This window comes from Micromys minutus (genome assembly GCF_963924665.1).
Source record: "Micromys minutus genome assembly, chromosome: 19".
NCBI lineage: Eukaryota > Metazoa > Chordata > Mammalia > Rodentia > Muridae > Micromys > Micromys minutus.
Window position 1 is genome coordinate 32,259,681 of NC_137954.1, and position 18,373 is coordinate 32,278,053.

Genomic DNA, 18,373 nt, shown 5'->3' on the forward strand with positions numbered 1-18,373 from the left:
ATCTACTGTAGGTTTCTTCATGCATAAAGGTATATGCTCCCAAATCTTTCCTAGTTTCCCATAGTGTTTTCTGGTCAATCTGTGTAGAATCCAGATTCCAACACAACTGTAGTTCAGTTCGCAGCATAGGGAGCAATAAGAAAGACAGGCATTGCCATATGGTTTCGGCTATGAAGGTGGGCCAATGTGTTTACTATGTCTTACTTGGACCTTCTAGGCTTGTCTTCCTTGTCATCCTAAGTAGAGCAAGGCATTGAATAGGGGCACAAACAGGTATATCTGAAACCACGGAATGATTCATCCAAATCAATCATTCATTGTTCATGAGTTCAAATAAAATGGTACTTCAGAGATGAGCCAATGCCAAGTTCCCCTCCTTCTGGAAATTAGGCATGGTATGAATGATAGATGATTTAAGCAGTCAGGGTTTTTTGGGGGGGTTTCAAAAAATGAATCCCAAACCAAAACAAGCATTTCTGTCTTTGAAGCCTTGTCCATATGTAGGATCCCTGAGTCTCTGATACCCACAGGTTACCCAGAGCCTCTTAGTTACTCTCAGCCTCCAGGATTCACTCTTGGGCCCACTGAGTCCTCCAGTCCTCCTGTGTGCACACTGGGAATTTGACCTTCCATTGGTACCTTGTATCTGACTAGGGAGGAGTGAGGAGAGCTCAGATTCATCCATCTGATTTATATTTAGTCATTCACTCAGCCCCTTGAGCCAGCCCCTTGAGCGTTAGTGCTGGTCAGAAGAACTCTGGGTCATCCAAGCTGTTGTAGAACCTACGACCCAATTCCTTCTAGGAGTTTCCCTTTTCTCACGCCCTGGAGCTAAGTTTGATCTTGGTCTATAGCATTAGATAGTATGTACATTCGTGAATAAAGGAACAAGGGAATGTGTTTGAGCATTAGCTCAGTTAGTGAAGTGCCTGCCACACAAATGTAAAGACACAAATATAAAGACATGTGTTTAGATATCCATCACCTACATCAATCTAAGCCTGAAAGATGCCTTAGTTAGGATTTCTATCAATATGGTAAAACACTGTGACCAAAAGCAATGTGTGTGTATGTATATGTGTGTGTGTGTGTGTGTGTGTGTGTGTGTGTGTGTGTGTGTGTGTATGTATGCATGTGTGTGTTGGGGGGAGATTTAATTTATCTTACAGCTTGTAGTCCATCATCTCAGGAGTTTAGGGCAGGACCTCAAGGCAGGAACCTAGAAACAATAGCTGATTTGGAGGCCATGCCGGAACACTGCTTACGGGCTTGCTCTTCATGGCTTGTACAGCTTGGTTCTTGTAGCAACCAGGATCATCTAACTAGGCATGGTACCACCCAGACTTGGCTGGGCCTTCACACATAAATCAGTAATCAAGACAATACACCCATAGACTTGCACACTGGTCAATGTTGAAGGGATATTTTGTCACTGTGGATCTTTCATCTCAGACAACCTTAGTTTGTGTTGAGTTGACATAAAAATAGCCTGCAAAGAGTGCCTACTGTATAACCCAAAGACTTAAGTTTAGACTTGGGAAATGAGACTTCACATGACTAAGGCTTCTTCTACTGATTCCAGACAATGCTATCCTCTGCTACATATGTGGTTGGAGTTGTGTGTCCCTCTGTGTGTACTCTTTCATTGGTGGTTTAGTCCCTGGGAGCTCTGGGAATTCTGGTTGGTTGATATTGTTTTTCGTTTATGGTTTTGAAAACTTTGTCAACTCCTTTAGTCCTTTCTCTCGCTCCTCCATTGGGGTCCTAGTGCTCAGGCAAGTGGTTAGCCAAAAGCATTCTCATCTGCATCAGCTAGGCTCTGGCAGAGTCTCTCAGAACACATTCCTATCAGGCTTCTACCAGCAAGCCCTTCTTTTTCTTTCTTTTTTTACTGTATATATTTTATTGACATTTTAAATTTTAACCCCTTTTTGGTTTCCCCTCGATAAACACCCTATTTCATCCTCTTACCCTGCTTTAATAGGAGGCCACTGACACTATTTTTAGTAGGTAGAAAGATATTGGGCAGCCTTGTGTCTAGTTCCTAATTTTAATGGAATTGATTCCAGTTTCTATTTAGTTTAATTTTGGCTACTGGTTTGGTGTATACTCTTTTTTATTATGTTTAGTTACGGGTCTTGAAAATCCAATTTTTCAAAGACTTTTCTTTTTTAAAGAATGGGTGATGAATTTTGTCAAATGCTTCTTCAGCATCTAATGAGTTGATTGTGTTGGTTTTTTTTGTTTGTTTCTTTGAGTTTGTTTATATGGTGGATTACATTGATGGATTTCTATATACTGTAGCATTTCTGCATCTCTGGGATAAAGCCTACTTGATCATGGTGAAAGATCATTTTGATGTGTTCTTGGATTCGCCTCATTGAGTACTTTTGCATTGATAATCATAAGTGAAATTGGTCTGAAGTTCTCTTTCTTTGTGTGGTTTAGTTATAATAAGCGTATTTGTAGCTTCAAAGAACAAAGTGTGTAGTGCTCCATATTTTTGTATTTTGTGCAATAGTTTGAAGAGTACTGATGTTAGGTCTTTGAAGGTCTGATAGAATTCTGCAGTAAAACCATATTGTCTCGGGCATATTTTCTATTGGGAGACTTTTGATGACTGCTTCCATTTTGCTATAGGTTATTGGACTGTTTAGATTGTTTATCTGATCCTTATTTAACTTTGATACATGGTATCTGTCTAGAAAATTGTCCATTTCATTCAGGTTTTTCAGTTTTGTTGCATAGGCTTTTGTAGTAGGATATTTAAAATTTTTGAATTTCTTCAGCTTTTGTTTTTATGTCTTTCTTTTCATTTCTGATTTTGTTAATTTGGATATTGTCTCTGTGCCCTCTAGTTAGTATGCATAAGGGTTTTTCTATCTTGTTGGTTTTCTCAAAGAGCCATCTCCTGGCTTTATTGATTCTTTGTATAGTTCTTTTTGTTTCTACTTGGTAGATTTCAGGCCCAAGTTTAATTATTTCCTGCTGTCTACCCCTCTTGGGTGTATTTGCTTCTCTTTCTTTTAGAGCTTTCAGGTGTGCTACCAAGCTGCTAGTGTATGCTCTCTTCAGTTTCTTTTTGGAGGCACTCAGAGCTATGAGTTTTCATCTTAACTCTGTTTTCCTTGTATTCCATAAGATTCTGTATGTTGTACCTTCATTTTCCTAAAATTTTAAAAATACTTTAATTTCCTTCTTCATTTCTTTTTTGACCAAGTTATCATTGAGTATGGCATTGTTATGCTTCCCTGTGAATGTGGGCTTTCTGTTGTTTTTGCTGTTATTGAAGCCCAGCCTTTGTCCTTGGTGATTTGATAGAATGCATGGGATTATTTTAATCTTATTGTATCTGTTGAGCCCTGTTTTGTGACAGATCATATGGTTAATTTTGAAGGAGTTACCATGTGGTGCTGAGAAGAAAGTATATTTTCTTGATTTAGGATCAAATATTGTGTAGATATTTGTTAATCCATTTGATTCATAACTTCTGTTAGTTTTACTGTCTCTATTTAGTTTCTGTTTCCATGATGTGTCCATTGATGAGAGTGGGTTGTTGAACTATTATTTTGTGTGGTGTAATATATGCTTTGAGCTTTAGTAGAGTTTCTTTTATGAATGTGGGTATTCTTGTACTTAGAGCATAGATGTTCTCAGTTTAGCTTTGATGAGTAAGAAGTATACTTTCTTTTCTTTTTAATGACTTTTGTTTGAAAATCCATTTTATTCTATATTAGGAAAGCTATTTTAGCTTGTTTCTTGTGTCCATTTTCTTGGTAAGTTATTTTTCCCCAACCTTTTACTCTGAGGTAGTGCCTGTCTTTGTTGTTGAGATGAGTTTCCTTTATGCAGCATAATGCTGGGACCTGTTATGTATCCAGTCTTTTTTAGAAGAATTGAGTCTATTGATGTTAAGGAATATTGTGAAACAGTGACTGTAATTTCCTGCTATTTTTGTTGTTAGTGGTAGAATTGTGTTTGTGTGCTTTTCTTCTTCTTTTTGTTGTTTCAAGAGGATTAGTTTCTTAATTTTCCAAGGGTCAAGTTTCCATCTTTGTGGTGGAGTTTTCTATCTATTATGTTTTGTGGGGCTGGGTTTGTGGACAGATATTGTGTAAATTTGTTTTTGTCTTGGAATATTTTGGTTTCTCCATCTCTGTTGATTGAGATTTTTGCTGGATATAGTAACCTGGGCTGGAACTTGTGTTCCCTTATGGTATGTATAATGTCAGTCCATGATCTTCTAGCTATCGTAGTCTCTGTTGTAAAGACTGGTGTAATTATGGCTGGTCTGCATTTGTTACCAGTTCTTCTTCTCTTACTGCTTTTAGTATTCTTTCTTTGTTTTGAGCATTTGTTGTTTTGACTACTATGTGTTGGAAAGAATGTCTTTTCTGGTCCAGTATATTTGAGGTTCTGTAGGCTTCTTGTAAGTTCATAGTCATCTCTTTTTTAGGTTAGGGAAGCTCTCTTCTATACTTTTGTTGAAGATACTTACTGGGCCTTTCAGTTGGGTGACTTTTCTCTCTTCTACACCTATTATCCTTAGATTTGGTCTTCTCATTGTATCCTGAATCTCCTGGAAATTTTGAGTTAGGAGCTTTTTGATTTTTGCATCTTCTCTGACTCTTTTGTCTATGTTTTCCATGTTGTCTTTTGCCCCTGAGATCCTCTCTTCCACCACTTGTAGTCTGTTGGTGATGCTTACATCTATGACTCTTGATTTCCTTATGTTTTCTAACTCCAAGGTTGTTTCTTTTTGTGATTTCTCTATTGTACCTATTTTCATTTTCAATTCCTTCACCTGTTTGAATGTGTTTTTCTGTCGTTTTTTGAGTGATTTCTCCTGGTTCTTTCTATATATTTTTTTAACCACTTTATTTTAAAAAACAAAGATAAAAGAACAAATTTTAAGCACTTTTGCATAAAAGTATACGAATACATTTTTGTCAGTGCTTGTTTTTTTTTTTAAAGGTTTGATAGTGTGCATTAAGATCTTAATCCTTACAATGAGTATAAAGTACATGTAAAATGAAATGTAACCTGGAATTAGTCAAAGTTTTCTTGGTGTGTAAGGACTAAGCATAATGGTTTTTTCTTTTCTTTTCTTTTTTTCTTTTCTTGAACTTCATATAGTCTGTAAGTTGTTTCCGGGGTGTTCAGAGCTTTCTGGGGTTAGTATCCAACTATCATGACTGCATATTATGTCTGTACTTTTGTGACTGAGTTATCTCACTCAGAACAATATTCTCTAGATGAATTCATTTTCTTAAGATTTTCATAAAGTCATTGTTTCTGATAGCTGAGTAGTACTCCATTGTGTAAATGTACCACAATTTTTGTATCCATTCATCTACTGAAGGACATCTGGGTTCATTCCAGCTTCTGGCTCTTATAAATAGTGCTGCAATGAACATTGTGGTGCATGTATCTTTGTTGTATGTTGGAGCTTCTCTGGGATATATGCCCAGAAGTGGAATAACTGGGTCTTCAGGTAGTATTATGTCCAATTTTCTGAGGAATCGCCAGACTGATTTCCATAGTGGTTATACCAGTTTACAACCCCACCAACAGTGGAGAGCTATTCCTCTTTCTCCACAACCTCGCCAGCATCTGCTGTCATCTGAATTTTTGATCTAGGCCAATCTGACTGGTGTGAGGTGGAATCTCAGGGTTGTTTTGATTTGTATTTCTCTGATGGCTAGTGATGTCGAGCACTTCCTTAGTTGCTTCTCAACCATTCGATATTCCTCAATTGAGAACTTTTTGTTTAGCTCTGTACCCATTTTTAATAGGGTTGTTTGGTTCTCTGGTGACTAGCTTCTTGAGTTCTTTGTATACCTTGGATATTAGGCCTCTATCTGATGTGGGGTTGGTAAAGATCTTTTCCCACTCTGTTGATTGCCATTTTGTTTTCTTGACAGTGTCCTCAGCCTTACGAAAGCTTTGCAAACTCATTAAGTCCCATTTGTCGATCTTTGACCTTAGAGCATGAGCCATTGGTGTTCTGTTCAGGAAATTATCTCCTGTGCGTATGTGTTTTACGGTTTTCCCTACTTTCTCTTCTAATCGTTTCAGTGTACCTGGTTTAATGTGGAGATATTTGATCCACTTGCACTTGAGCTTTGTACAAGGAGATAAGGGTGTATTTTCATTCTTCTGCATGCTGAGTGCCAGTGGGACCAACACCATTTGTTGAATAGGCTGTCCTTTTTCCATTGATTGTTTATAGCTCCTTTGTCAAAAATCAGGTGACAATATATGTGAGGGCTCATTTCTGGATCTTCTATTCTATTCCATTGTTCCACATGCCTATCTCTGTACCAGTACCATGCAGTTTTTAGCACAATTGCCTTGTAATATAGCTTGAGGTCAGGGATAGTGATTCCCTCAGATGTTTTCTTGTTTTTGAGGATGAATTTCGATATTCTAGGTCTTATGTTATTCCATATGAAATTGCACATTGATCTTTCCAACTCAATGAAGAACTGGGTTGATATTTTGATGGGGATTGCACTGAATCTGTAGATTGCTTTTGGCACGATGGCCATTTTTACAATGTTGATCCTTCCCATCCATGAGCATGGGAGATCTTTCCATTTTCTGAGATCTTCCTCGATTTCCTTCTTCAGAGGTTTGAAGTTCTTGTCATACAGGTCCTTCACTTGCTTAGTTAGAGTCACACCAATGTATTTCATAGTTTTTGTGACTATTGTGAAGGGTATCTTTTCCTTAATTTCTTTCTTCACATGTTTGTCCTTTGAGTATAGGAAGGCTACTGATTTTTTTTTGAGTTAATTTTATAACCAGCCACTTTGCTAAACTTGTTTATCAGCTGTAGAAGTTCTCTGGTGGAGTTTTTGGGGTCACTTAAGTACACTATCATGTCATCTGCAAATAGTGATGTTTTTATTTCTTCCTTTCCAATTTGTATCCCTTTGATTTTCTTTTGCTGTCTAATTGCTCCATCCAGTACTTCCAGTACTATGTTGAATAGGTAGGGGGAGAGTGGGCAGCCTTGTTGAGTCCCTGATTTTAGTGGGATAACTTCAAGTTTCTTACTGTTAAGTTTGATGCTGGCTCTTGGTTTGCTGTATATTGCTTTTATTATGTTTAGGTATGGGCCATGGATTCCTGTTCTTTCCAAGACTTTTAACATGAAGGGGTGTTGAATTTTGTCAAATGCTTTCTCAGCATCTACTCAGATGACCATGTGGTTTTTTTCTTTGAGTTTGTTTATATGGTGGATTACATTGATAGATTTCTTTATATTAAACCATCCCTGCATCCCAGGGATGAAGCCTACTTGATCATGTTGAATGATTGATTTGATGTGTTCTTGGATTCGGTTTGCAAGGATTTTGTTGAGTATTTTTGCATCAATGTTCATAAGTGAAATTGGTCTGAAGTTCTCTTTCCTTGTAGGGACTTTGTGTGGTTTAGGAACGAGGGTTATTGTAGTCTCAAAAAATGAGTTAGGTAGTGTTTCATCTGATTCTATTTTGTGGAATAATTTGGAGAGTATTGGTATTAGGTCATTAATAAATGTCTGATAAAATTCTGCACTGAACCCATCTGGACTTGGGCTTTTTTTGGTTGGGAGAATTTTGGTGAGTATTTCTATTTCTTTAGGTGTTATGGGATTATTTAGATGGTTTACCTGGTCCTGGTTTAACTTTAGTATCTGGTATCTGTCTAGGAATTCATCCATTTCTTTGAGATTTTCAACTGTGTTGAGTACAGGCTTTTTTAGAAGGATCTGATGATTTCTTGAATTTCCTCAGTTTCAGTTATTATGTCTCCACTTTCACTTCTGATTTTGTTAATTTGGATATTCTCTCTTTGCCCTCTAGTTAGGCTGACTAAGGGTTTATCAGTCTTGTTAATTTTCTCAAAGAACCAACTCTTGGTTTTGTTGATTCTTTGAATGGTTCTTTTTGTTTCTCTTTGGTCTATTTCTGCCCTAAGTTTGATTATTTCTTGCCATCTACTCTTCTTGGGTATATCTCTTTCCTTTTGTTCCAAAGCTTTCAACTGTGCTGTCAAGTTGCTAGTGTATGTGCTCTCCAGTTTATTTTTGGAAGCCCTTAGGGCTATGAGTTTTCCTCTCAATACTGCTTTCATTGCATCCCATAGGTTTGGGTATGTTGTGTTTTTGTTTTCATTGAATTCTAGAAAATCCTTAATTTTTTCTTTATTTCTTCTTTGACCCTGCTATCGTTTAATAGAGCATTGTTTAGTTTCAATGTGCATATGGGCTCTTTGTTTTCTTTGTTGTTATTGACGACCAGCCTTAGACCATGGTGATCTCAAAGGATGCATGGGAGTATTTCAATCTTCTTATATCTATTGAGGCTTATTTTGTGACCAATTATGTGGTCAATTTTCGAGAAGGTGCTGATAAGAAGGTGTATTTTTTGTTTTTTGTTTTGTTTTAGGATGATATATATATTAATACCAGTTGGTTCATAAGCTCTGTTTGTTTTAGTTTGTCCTTGTTCAGTTTCTGTTTCCATGATCTGTCCATTGATGAGATTGGGGTGTTGAGGTCTCCCACTATTATTGTGTGGGGTGCAGTGTATTTTTTGAGCTTTAGTAGTGTTTCTTTTATGAATATCGGTGCTTTTGTATTTGGAGCATATATGTTAAGGATTGAGAGTTCCTCCTGACAGATTTTCCCGTTAATGAGTAAAAAGTGTCCTTTCTTATCTTTTTTGATAACTTTTGGTTTAAAATCTATTGTATTCCATATTAGAATGGCCATTCCAACTTGCTTCGTGGGGCCATTTGCTTAGAAGGTTTTCTCTCAACCTTTTACTCTGAGAGAGTGTCTGTCTTTATCTCTGAGATGAGTTTCCTGTATGCAGCAAAATGCTGGGCTTTGTGCATGTATCCAGTCTGATAGCCTATGTCATTTTACTGGGGAATTGAGTTTATTTATGTTATCAGATATTAAGGAATAGTGGTTGCTGTTTCCTGTTATTTTTGCTTTCAGAGGTAGAATCGTGCCTGTGTGTCTTTCCTTTTTTGGTTTTCTTGCTTAGGAGTTTTCTTGTTTTTACTAGGATGTAGTTCCTCTCATTGTATTGGGATTTCCACCTATAATTTGTTGTAGTGCTGGATTTGTGGTCAGATATTGTGTAAATTTAGTTTTGTCTTTGAATATCTTAGTTTCTCCATCTATGGTGATTGAGAGTTTTGCTGGGTATAGCAGCTTGGGCTGACACTTGTGCTCTCTTAGGTTCTGCATTATGTCTGTCCAGGATCTTTTAGCTTTCATAGTCTCTGTTGAGAAACCGGGTGTGATTCTGATTGGTCTGCCTTTATATGTTACATGACCTTTTTCCCTTACTGCTTTTAGTATTCTTTCTTTGCTTTGGGTACTTGGCATTTTGACTATTATGTGTTGGGAGGAATTTCATTTCTGGTCCAACATATTTGGAGTTTTGCAGGCTTGTTTTATGCTCATGGTCATCTCATTCTTAAGGGTAGGAAAGTTTTCATCTACGATTTTGTTGAAGATATTTACTCTGCCTCTTAGTTGATATTCTTCTCCCTCTTCTATTCCTATTATCCTTAGGTTCGATCTTCTCATTGTGTCCTGGATCTCCTGGAAATTTTGGGTTAGGAGATTTTTGGTTTTTGCATCTTCTCTGGCTGTTTTGTCTATGTTTTCAATGTTGTCTTCAGCCCCCAAGATTCTCTCTTTCATCTCTTGAAGTCTGTTGGAAATGCTTGCTTCTGTGACTCCCGATCTCTTTTTTAGGTTTTCTACGTCTAGGGTTGTCTCTTTTAGTATTTTCTTTATTGTTTCCATTTTCATTTTCAATTCCTTCTTCCATTCCTTCATCTCTTTGGTTCTGTTTGCCTCTAGTTCTTTGAGTTCTTTGAGTGTTTTTCTTGTTTTTTCTTTAAAAGTTTGTAATTCTTTATGCTTTTCCTCCCGGTCATGTCTAAGTATCTCTGTCATCATCTTGAGGTATGATTTTGGGTCTGAGTCTTCTTTTTCTGAAGTGTTTGGCATTCCACTATTTGCTTTGATGGGAGAGCTGGGATCTGGTGTTGCCAGGTTGTCTTGGTTTCCCTGCGGTATGTTCTTTCGCTTTCCTCTTGCCATCTTGTTGTCTGTGTTTATATGTGGTCTTGTTGTCAGTGTTTGGTTCTCACCTTCCCCTTATACCTGGCCTGTGTCCCTGGATCTCCACATGTTCCTGGTGGGAGATGGCCTGAGCGACTATTCTGTACACACTGGACTCCGGCTGGTAACAGACAGCCCAAAGCAGGGTTCCTGCTTCCCTGAACCAAGCAAGGCCTGTGACCTTGGATCTCCCTCTATAATTTTTAAAAAGAGTTATTCATGCACCTCTCGAAGATCTTTGTCAACATGAAATATGTTCCTAAGTGTTAATGTTGTTTTACTGGTGAGTTGGGATATCCTCTATTTGCAGTAGCAGGAGAACTGTGTTCTGATGTTGCCAGGTTGTCTTGGTCGTTGTTTCTTAGAGTCTTCTGCTTGCCTCCTGCCATTTTGTTATAGGTGATACTAGATGATCTTGTCTCTTGCTGGAGCTTGTCTCTCTTGTGGGGCTGTGAGTCTATGGTCTCCAGGAGGAGATTGTTCCCTGGTTTCTGCTCTCTTGGTAGGCTGTAGGTTGTGATGGCAGTTTCCAGTCCTGATGTAGCTGAGCCTGGTCTGGCCTTGGGCCTGAAATGTGTCCTTCCATGCTGCACTGCTCCCTGTGCCATGAGAGTTCTGGGCAGCTGTTTCTTGGGGTAGACAGTAGGCAGAAGCTGTGACTCATCCTTCCACGTTGTCCCTCCTGCAGCTCTTCTGAGCATCCATAGACTGTTGGATGGCTGACAGTTCTGATGAAACTTTGTGATTTCTTTATTGCTTCTCTTTTCATTTTTTGATCCTGTATGGTTATTTTAATTTCCTTTACCTGTTTGGTTTTGTTTTTCTATAGTTCTTTAGAATTTTTGTGTTTCCTCTCTAATGACTTCTACTTGTTTACCTGTATTCTTCAGTATTTTATTAAGGGAATTATTCATGTTCTTCTTAAACTCCTCTCTCATGCTCATGAAATGTGCTTTCAGATTCAAATCTTGCTTTTCCAGTGTGATGGGTATCCAGAACTTGCTGTGTTTTGAGAACTGAGTTTTGATGATGCCAATTACCTTCATTTTTGTTGCTTAGGTTCTTATGCTTACATCTCACCACCTGGTAATCTCTGGTATTAGTTGGTCTTGTTTTCGCTTACTGGAGCTTGTCCCTTCTGTGGGTCTGTGAGCCTGTGATTTTAGGAGTGAGAACATTTCTGGAAGACGAATTTTCTCTGGTCAAGATTTCAGTATGAAGGGCTGTGGGTCAGCCTTAGCATTGTGAGCAGATGAATACCAGAAGGGTCTTATCCCAGGCTTCTCCACAGATCCTTTTACTTGTGTGCTCCTGGCGGGTCTTTCTTTGGACAGTTATTGAAGTGAAAGTGGGGTCTCACCTATGGGCCTAGATTGAGAGCACTCCTGTAAAACCTGCTCTCTCTTGGCAGAATTTGTTTATAGAGGATTGTGGGACAGCCCTAGCTCTTAGCACCATTCCAATGTATTATTTCAAAATTTCTCTGAAAACAGGCTATGGGATTTCAAGGTTTTTCAGGAAACTTCCATTGTGAGCAGAGATAAATTAATGCAGAGGCCGTGAGTGTAACTAGAGTGAAGAAGTGGAGAAATGGTGATCTTCTTTATTGAAAGGCACAGCAGGGATAATCTCCACAAAGTGTCTCCCCAAGGTGTGGATGCAGTGAAGTTTTGCTGGAGTGACTTAGGTTTGTTCCTACTGGAGAATTCTGTTCTCACATGTACTGTAGGATGACATCTCTAGTACCAGAAATTTGAGACCATGCTTCATACCTGGTATGATTATAAATGGCAGGAGAGTGTGCTCTGTGGTGTCAAATGAGCATTCTGATAATATTATAATGAAGAGATGTAAATCTCAAGTCCCCTAAAGACTGGCTGAGCAGTTAATGATTTAAAGCCATTTCAGTGATCTTCTCTGACCAGCATTACCTGAAAATAACAAAAGAAAACAGAAGATATTTGAGCAGCCTTTATAGGATGAACATCTCCCCAGAAGGACATGTGACCCTAACATTCTTGCTGAGAAGAATTTCAAAACTAATGTGTAGTTAGAAATCTAGAGAGGCTATAGAAGCAATGTCAAAATGTGAAGTGCATGCCATAGATGAAGTTACAGAAAACACTGCAAACACACAGACCCACAGACTCAAACACACACACACACACACACACACACACTCACTCACTCACAGAAACCAAAAGAAAACAAAGTCTGTTGTCTGTTCTCCAAGGAATGTCCTAAATGGATAGAAATAAATGTTATCTGTATTTCACTATTCAATGTTTATGTGTGTGTGTGTTTATACATGTGTGTTATTATGTCTCTGTGGGTTAATGATTGTGAGGCTGTATTATGTTAAGGTTGTGCATATGAGTGTTTGTGTGTGTGTATATGTGTGTATATCAAACAAGGTTTGGGATGTATTTGTGGAACTTGATAATCACAATCTGGAGCTGAGATATCTTCTAGAGACTCAGGTAGTGAGGGTGTGGTCCCAAAACAGGAGACACGGGCCATGTCTGAGGGTCTTATTTCATCAGTGGGTTAATCCACTATCAATGACGGGCCACAAAGAATTGAGGGAAGCTTCTAGGTGGACCTAGTCATACATGTGAGTCCTTGTTCCCAACTGCTTGCCCTATTATGTGTTCTCTATTTATACCCAATTACTAGGAGTGGTGTATCTTTGCTCCATCATATTTCCAGTGGTATTGTTTGGCCTCTGTACAAGTATTTTGGAAAGGGGTGGAGCAAGAATGAACTGAGAACTCTGAAACCATGAGCTTACATGTATGTCTCCCTTCTAAGTTGACCTACTTAGGAATTGTGTCACAGTGACAGAAAGCTAAAAGACATGTTGTAACTGGTACTTCTTGGAAATGGAACTCCAATCAGAGGAGAAGCAGATCCGTGAGGAGTATCAGGATGTTGACAGTACAACTGTTGGTGACCACAGAGGAGAAAGAACTGGCCTGAGGGTTGTTGACCCTCTCTGCCACCTCTGGTGCCAACCGAAGGCTTTTGTAAGGATTTAGAGAATGTTTAGGAATGGGGATGCAGTCACACCAAAGAAGAGACAATAGAAACATTCAGTGGTTATTTGCATTTTATTAGAAAACAAAAATTATATTGGATAAGTAAAAATAAATAAAAAGCATAGAGACAGGAAAGCAAGAGGGAAGAAACAGTCCTTTATCGGCAGAAACATCCAGAATAACTTGAGTCTCCATTCTGAAGGAGCACAGTGGGATGACTACTGCCGGGCTTGGCTATTTGTTACTGGAGAGCAAACAGCTCAGAAGGGATGTTGAAAATACCAAAGGAGAAATAAAGGAAACCAGAATCCAGAGGCAAAGCCATAGGCCAGGAGACATGCAATGACAGGTAGGAGAAGGTAAAGCTGGTGTGGAGGTTTGAGGAAAGGTTCTGGTTTCCTGGTGCCCATGACCCTGAAACAGACCTGGTGGCCACGTTAGCAGCAGCACTTCTTGCAGCCACACTTCTGCTGACAGCAGCAACATTTCTGCTGACAACATCCTTTCCCACAGCCACAGCCACAGGAGCTGCAGCAGCATCGGTGGCAGCAGCAGACCACAGGCTTGCAACAGCCACAGCAGCCACAGCAGCCGCAGCCACAGCCACCACAGCCACAGCCACAGCCACCACAGCCACAGCCACCACAGCCACAGCCACAGCCACCACAGCCACAGCCACCACACCCACAGCCACCACAGCCACAGCCGCCACAGCCACAGCCGCCACAACCACAGCCGCCACAGCCACAGCCACCACAGCCACAACAACCCATGGTGTCAGTAGAGAGGACTCAGGTACAGTGAAGAGAGAGACTCAGGAGAGGAGAGGAAGATGTGATGCTCCTCCTGCAGAGAGAGATCTTTAAGTACCATCTTGGGAAGGGGAAGGAGAAGAATGGAGGACACATGACCTGAGGTCACTTCCTTGTTGAGCAGCTACTGTTTGTCCAGCAGGGTCACACAAAGTTCTGCCTTGTTTATATCCCATGCACTTCATGTGACCTTGCATACTTGCTAGCAGTGACTTTTCCTTTGTAAAACTAAGTCCCAAGCCAGTGATGAGTACCTGGTTTCAGGGAGGTGCACTCGTCTTCTAGGGGATACCAAAACTTTGAAATGTGTGGAGGTGGACATCTTGTTGAGAGAAATGATTCTTCTTTTTCTATTCTTTTTTAAACTTTTTTTGTTTTATGTGTATGAATACACTGTAGCTTTTTCAGACACACCAGAAGAGCATTTTGGATCCCATTAAATATGGTTGTAAGCCACTGTGTAGTTGCTGGGATTTGAACTCAGACACTTTGGTGCAGCAATCAGTGCTTTTAACCACTGAGCCATGTCGCCAGTGATCCTCCTTTTTCTTCGCTCCTTAACCTGTGTGTTGGTTACTTTATGGCACAATCTTTGCTCCTTTCATTCCCTTCCCTGGACTCACCCCCTTCCTGATCTAATTCACTGGCTTGGATTTAAGTTTGTAGGTAATGTTCTCCTGTGTATCCTCAGGTGTAAGTCATTCACACCGGACTCTGACAACACAATCTACCCATATTCTGCTCTTGACTACATGTTGCTCTGGGGCCTCTGCGGCACAGTTAGTGTCCCACTCTCACATTTATGTTAATATTCCCCTGAGTTCCCACCTGCTACACGGATGCTCCACCATACCTTATTCGTAATGCATAAAAATCCTGTTTGAAAGCTTCCTTTCTTTTTAAAAATATTTAAAAGTTATATTATACTCATACAATTACACTTTAGCTATCTTCAGACACACCAGAAGAGGGCATTCGATCCCATTACAGATGGTTGTGAGCAACTATGTGGTTGCTGGGAATTGAACTCAGGACCTTTTGATGAGCAGTCAGTGCTCTTAACAGTTGAGCCATCTCTCCAGTACTAAAAAGTTCCTTGTTCTTTCTTCAATGTCCACTTTCCCACTCCATTCAAAACAACTTTAAGTCGGGCCACAAAATTCTAATTTTTTTCAAACCAAGCTCTTATGAACCAACCAAGTACAAGGTGCCATCAATGAACAGATCAATTAGCTCATGAAACTTCTAACCTGAGATCCCCCAGTTCAGCTTTGCCAGTCCAGGAAACAGGCTCTAGCCAATGAGGCAATCCCAGAAGAGCTGAGGAGATCTTCTGGGATCCCACTCACCCTTGAGCTGTGCTCAAGCTCCCCGTGGTCATCTGCAATGCTTCTTTGGTGTTTACTTGGAGAAAAGTCTTCACCTGTGTTTCTGGTGCTTTGGTTTATATGGTTACACTCACCTTACTGGGGCCAACCCTGAAACTCCAGCAGAACCCTCAGCAAAGACCTTTATCTCATATCAGTATATGCCTTCCATTCCTACACTAGCTACGAACAACTCTCCTCTGTTCCTGTTGTGCCTGCACAACCTGATGACCTATGCATAGTTTCCTTAAACAGCTAAACAGTAAGAATAAGGTCTCAGGCAGAAAGAGTCCATGTGAGGATATTGGTATCTGTGCAGGTTGGTTTTGTATGAACTTAACACAGTTGGAGTTATCACAGAGAAAGGAGCCTCCGTTCAGGAAATGCCTCTGTGAGATCCAGCTGTAAGGCATTTTATCAACTGGTGATCAGGATGGAGGGTTCAGCCCATTGTGGGTGCCATCCCTGGGCTGGTAGACCTGGGTTCTATAAGAAAGCAAGGTGAGCAAGCCAGAGGAAGCAAGCCAGTAAGTGACATCCCTCCATGGCCTCTGCATCAGCTCCTGCTTCCTGACCTACTTGAGTTCCAGTCCTGACTTCCTTGGTGATGAACAGCAATGTGGAAGTGTAAGCTGAGTAAACCCTTTCCTCCCCAACTCGCTTCATGTTCCTGATGTTTGTGCGGGAATAGAAACTCTGACTAGACAATGTCTTACCCTGAAAATTAATATCCAGACAGACAAAAAACTTCTTCCTTCCCAAGTTCAAACCAAAAATATCATTGTGTCATCAAAATGCATATTCCACAATTACTTTGTTTTGTGAAAACTAATTGCCATTTAAGACCCACTCTCTGTTAGATAAATCACATACTAATGCTTCATATGCAGAGGTGGGAATGGTAACTGCAACCCAGGTGATACCATTGCTGGTAAATAGGACAGTGGTGTTTTTACTTGGCAGTGACTTTTGACTCTGCTTTTATTTTTTCCTTCCCACTCCACAGCCTGTTTTTCCTTTCATACTCTTCGAAGATAGGTACCAGACCTCATCTTTACTTGTGGACATCACAGAAGTCCACATCCATGTGGACCAAGGGCTCTTTGAAGATGCCTGTGGTCTACAAACCCAGTCCACAGTACCACCCAATGACAGATATACTTCCAACAGAATGAGGGGAGATGGAAGACCACACATTGCTTGCACAGCATTTCTGGGTCCCTGGAGCCCAGAATTCTTCCCAGAATTCTTAGGTTGTTTGGATTCATAATGGAGTGTAGTTTAGGAAGAGCAAACATGACTGAAAAATGCAGAAGTCAAGGCTGTCTGGGAATAGAGGTAAATAATAGGTGGTGAGATTCTCACATGTACAGCATATCATGTGACAGTAAGGAAGTGGTCATGTGCTCCCTGTTGGACTTCTCAGCATTGGTACAAAAGGGACTCTTTCTGCATCACATCTCCCTCTCCTCTCCTGATTCTCCTCACTGCACCTGAGTCCTCTCTACTGAAACCATGGGTTGTTGTGGTTGTGGAGGCTGTGGCTGTGGTGGCTGTGGAGGCTGTGGCTGTGGCTGTGGTGGCTGTGGCTGTGGAGGCTGTGGCTGTGGAGGCTGTGGCTGTGGATCTTGTGGCTGTGGCTCCTGTGGCTGTGGCTGCGGTGGCTGTGGCTGTGGTGGCTGCTGTGGCTGCTGTGGCTGTTGCAAGCCTGTGGTAGTCTGTTGCTGCCACCGCAGCTGCTGCAGTTCCTGTGGCTGCGGCTGTGGCTGTGGGAAGGGATGTTGTCAGCAGAAGTGCTGCTGCTGTCAGCAGAAGTGTGGCTGCAAGAAGTGCTGCTGCTAGATGGGATGCCCGGCCTCTGGGCTTCTGCTATATGACACTGGTAGAGGTAGCCTGTCTTACTCTCTGTCTGTCTGTATGTCTGTCTGGTTGTTGTTTCCTGTTTGAATTTGTGTCACCAGCAAAAACTGAGCCTGTTACCACTGCCATTGCAGTCTGGCATCCCTATAGGTGTCATCATGACAACCCTTGGTAGGCGCCGAGCAAATGAATGAGATCCCAGCTTTCTTTGTCACTTACTATTCTATCATGAGTGTGGCAAATGTAGTCTGGCTGTGCGATGCTATCATGCCCTACATTTGTTGTAACTCTCACTAATGATGTGTTTTCTCATTGCATTGATATTTCTGTAATCACTTGCTTAATAAAGTTCACTAAACTGGTCTCAAACTTTTGATTCCTGTGTGTCTTTTTTGTTTTCTGGTCCCTGAACTGTCTTTCCATTGGGAGAAATAAGTTTCATCTCAACAGACAGGACATTCTGGACGGAAATCTAGCAGAGGACTAGAGACGGGATGGACTGTGGTGTATACAGACAGCCAGTGATGGCTGATCCTAGGGCAGATAGATCTACTGGATATTGGGGAGGAACAGGTCCTTGCCGAGAGTCATGGTTTCAAGCTCAGATTTCTCCTTTTGTTCCCATGTACTGGCCATGATCTGGGCAGCTTTGCTCTTTCAGGAGATCCCTGCCAGGGCTTGCCGCCTCTCCATGTACCTGCAGCTGCTGTTGTAAACCATTGCGATGGTCATTCTCTAGGGTCAGCATGGTTGCATTTAGTTTGTCCTGGGAGATGGATGGTTCTAACTCTGGACTTGCCTGTGGATTGTTTGCAGAAACAACAAACAGGTGAAAAGGGCTATTCTCTCTAAATGTACCTGGCACCTACTTATGGGTTTGGGGCCCAGAAGAATGACAAGAGGGTCACAGAAAAAGCCACCAGAATGTCCCCCATTTCCCTCTCTGCTTTCTTATGAAACACAAATATCACAGGTACTCCTGTGTCACATGTCTCTTATACCATTATGTTCTCCCCACATGTGAGTTTCACACGCTACAGCAAAAGAAATATTTTCCTTAAAAAATTCTTTATTTCATGTATGTAAGTATACTGCAGCTGTCTTCAGACACACAAGAAGAGGGCACCATATCACATTACAGATGGTTGTGAGCCACCA

General features: G+C 40.6%; 2 protein-coding genes across 2 annotated transcripts; one reads left to right on the forward strand and one right to left on the reverse strand.

Annotated features, from left to right (window-relative positions):
- Positions 1–13,613: 13,613 nt before the first annotated feature.
- Positions 13,614–13,949, reverse strand: LOC308433318 (uncharacterized protein; the record flags this gene model as incomplete). Its single annotated transcript, XM_080933334.1, has 1 exon — positions 13,614–13,949. The coding sequence occupies one exon, from the start codon at positions 13,947–13,949 to the stop codon at positions 13,614–13,616; it is 336 nt and encodes a 111-aa protein (XP_080789460.1).
- A 2,921-nt stretch (positions 13,950–16,870) lies between these two features.
- LOC308433319 (uncharacterized protein) lies at positions 16,871–17,197 on the forward strand (the record flags this gene model as incomplete). The annotated part of the gene is made up of 1 exon (XM_080933335.1): positions 16,871–17,197. One exon carries the CDS (start codon positions 16,871–16,873, stop codon positions 17,195–17,197), a length of 327 nt encoding a protein of 108 aa, XP_080789461.1.
- Between the last annotated feature and the right edge of the window lie 1,176 nt (positions 17,198–18,373).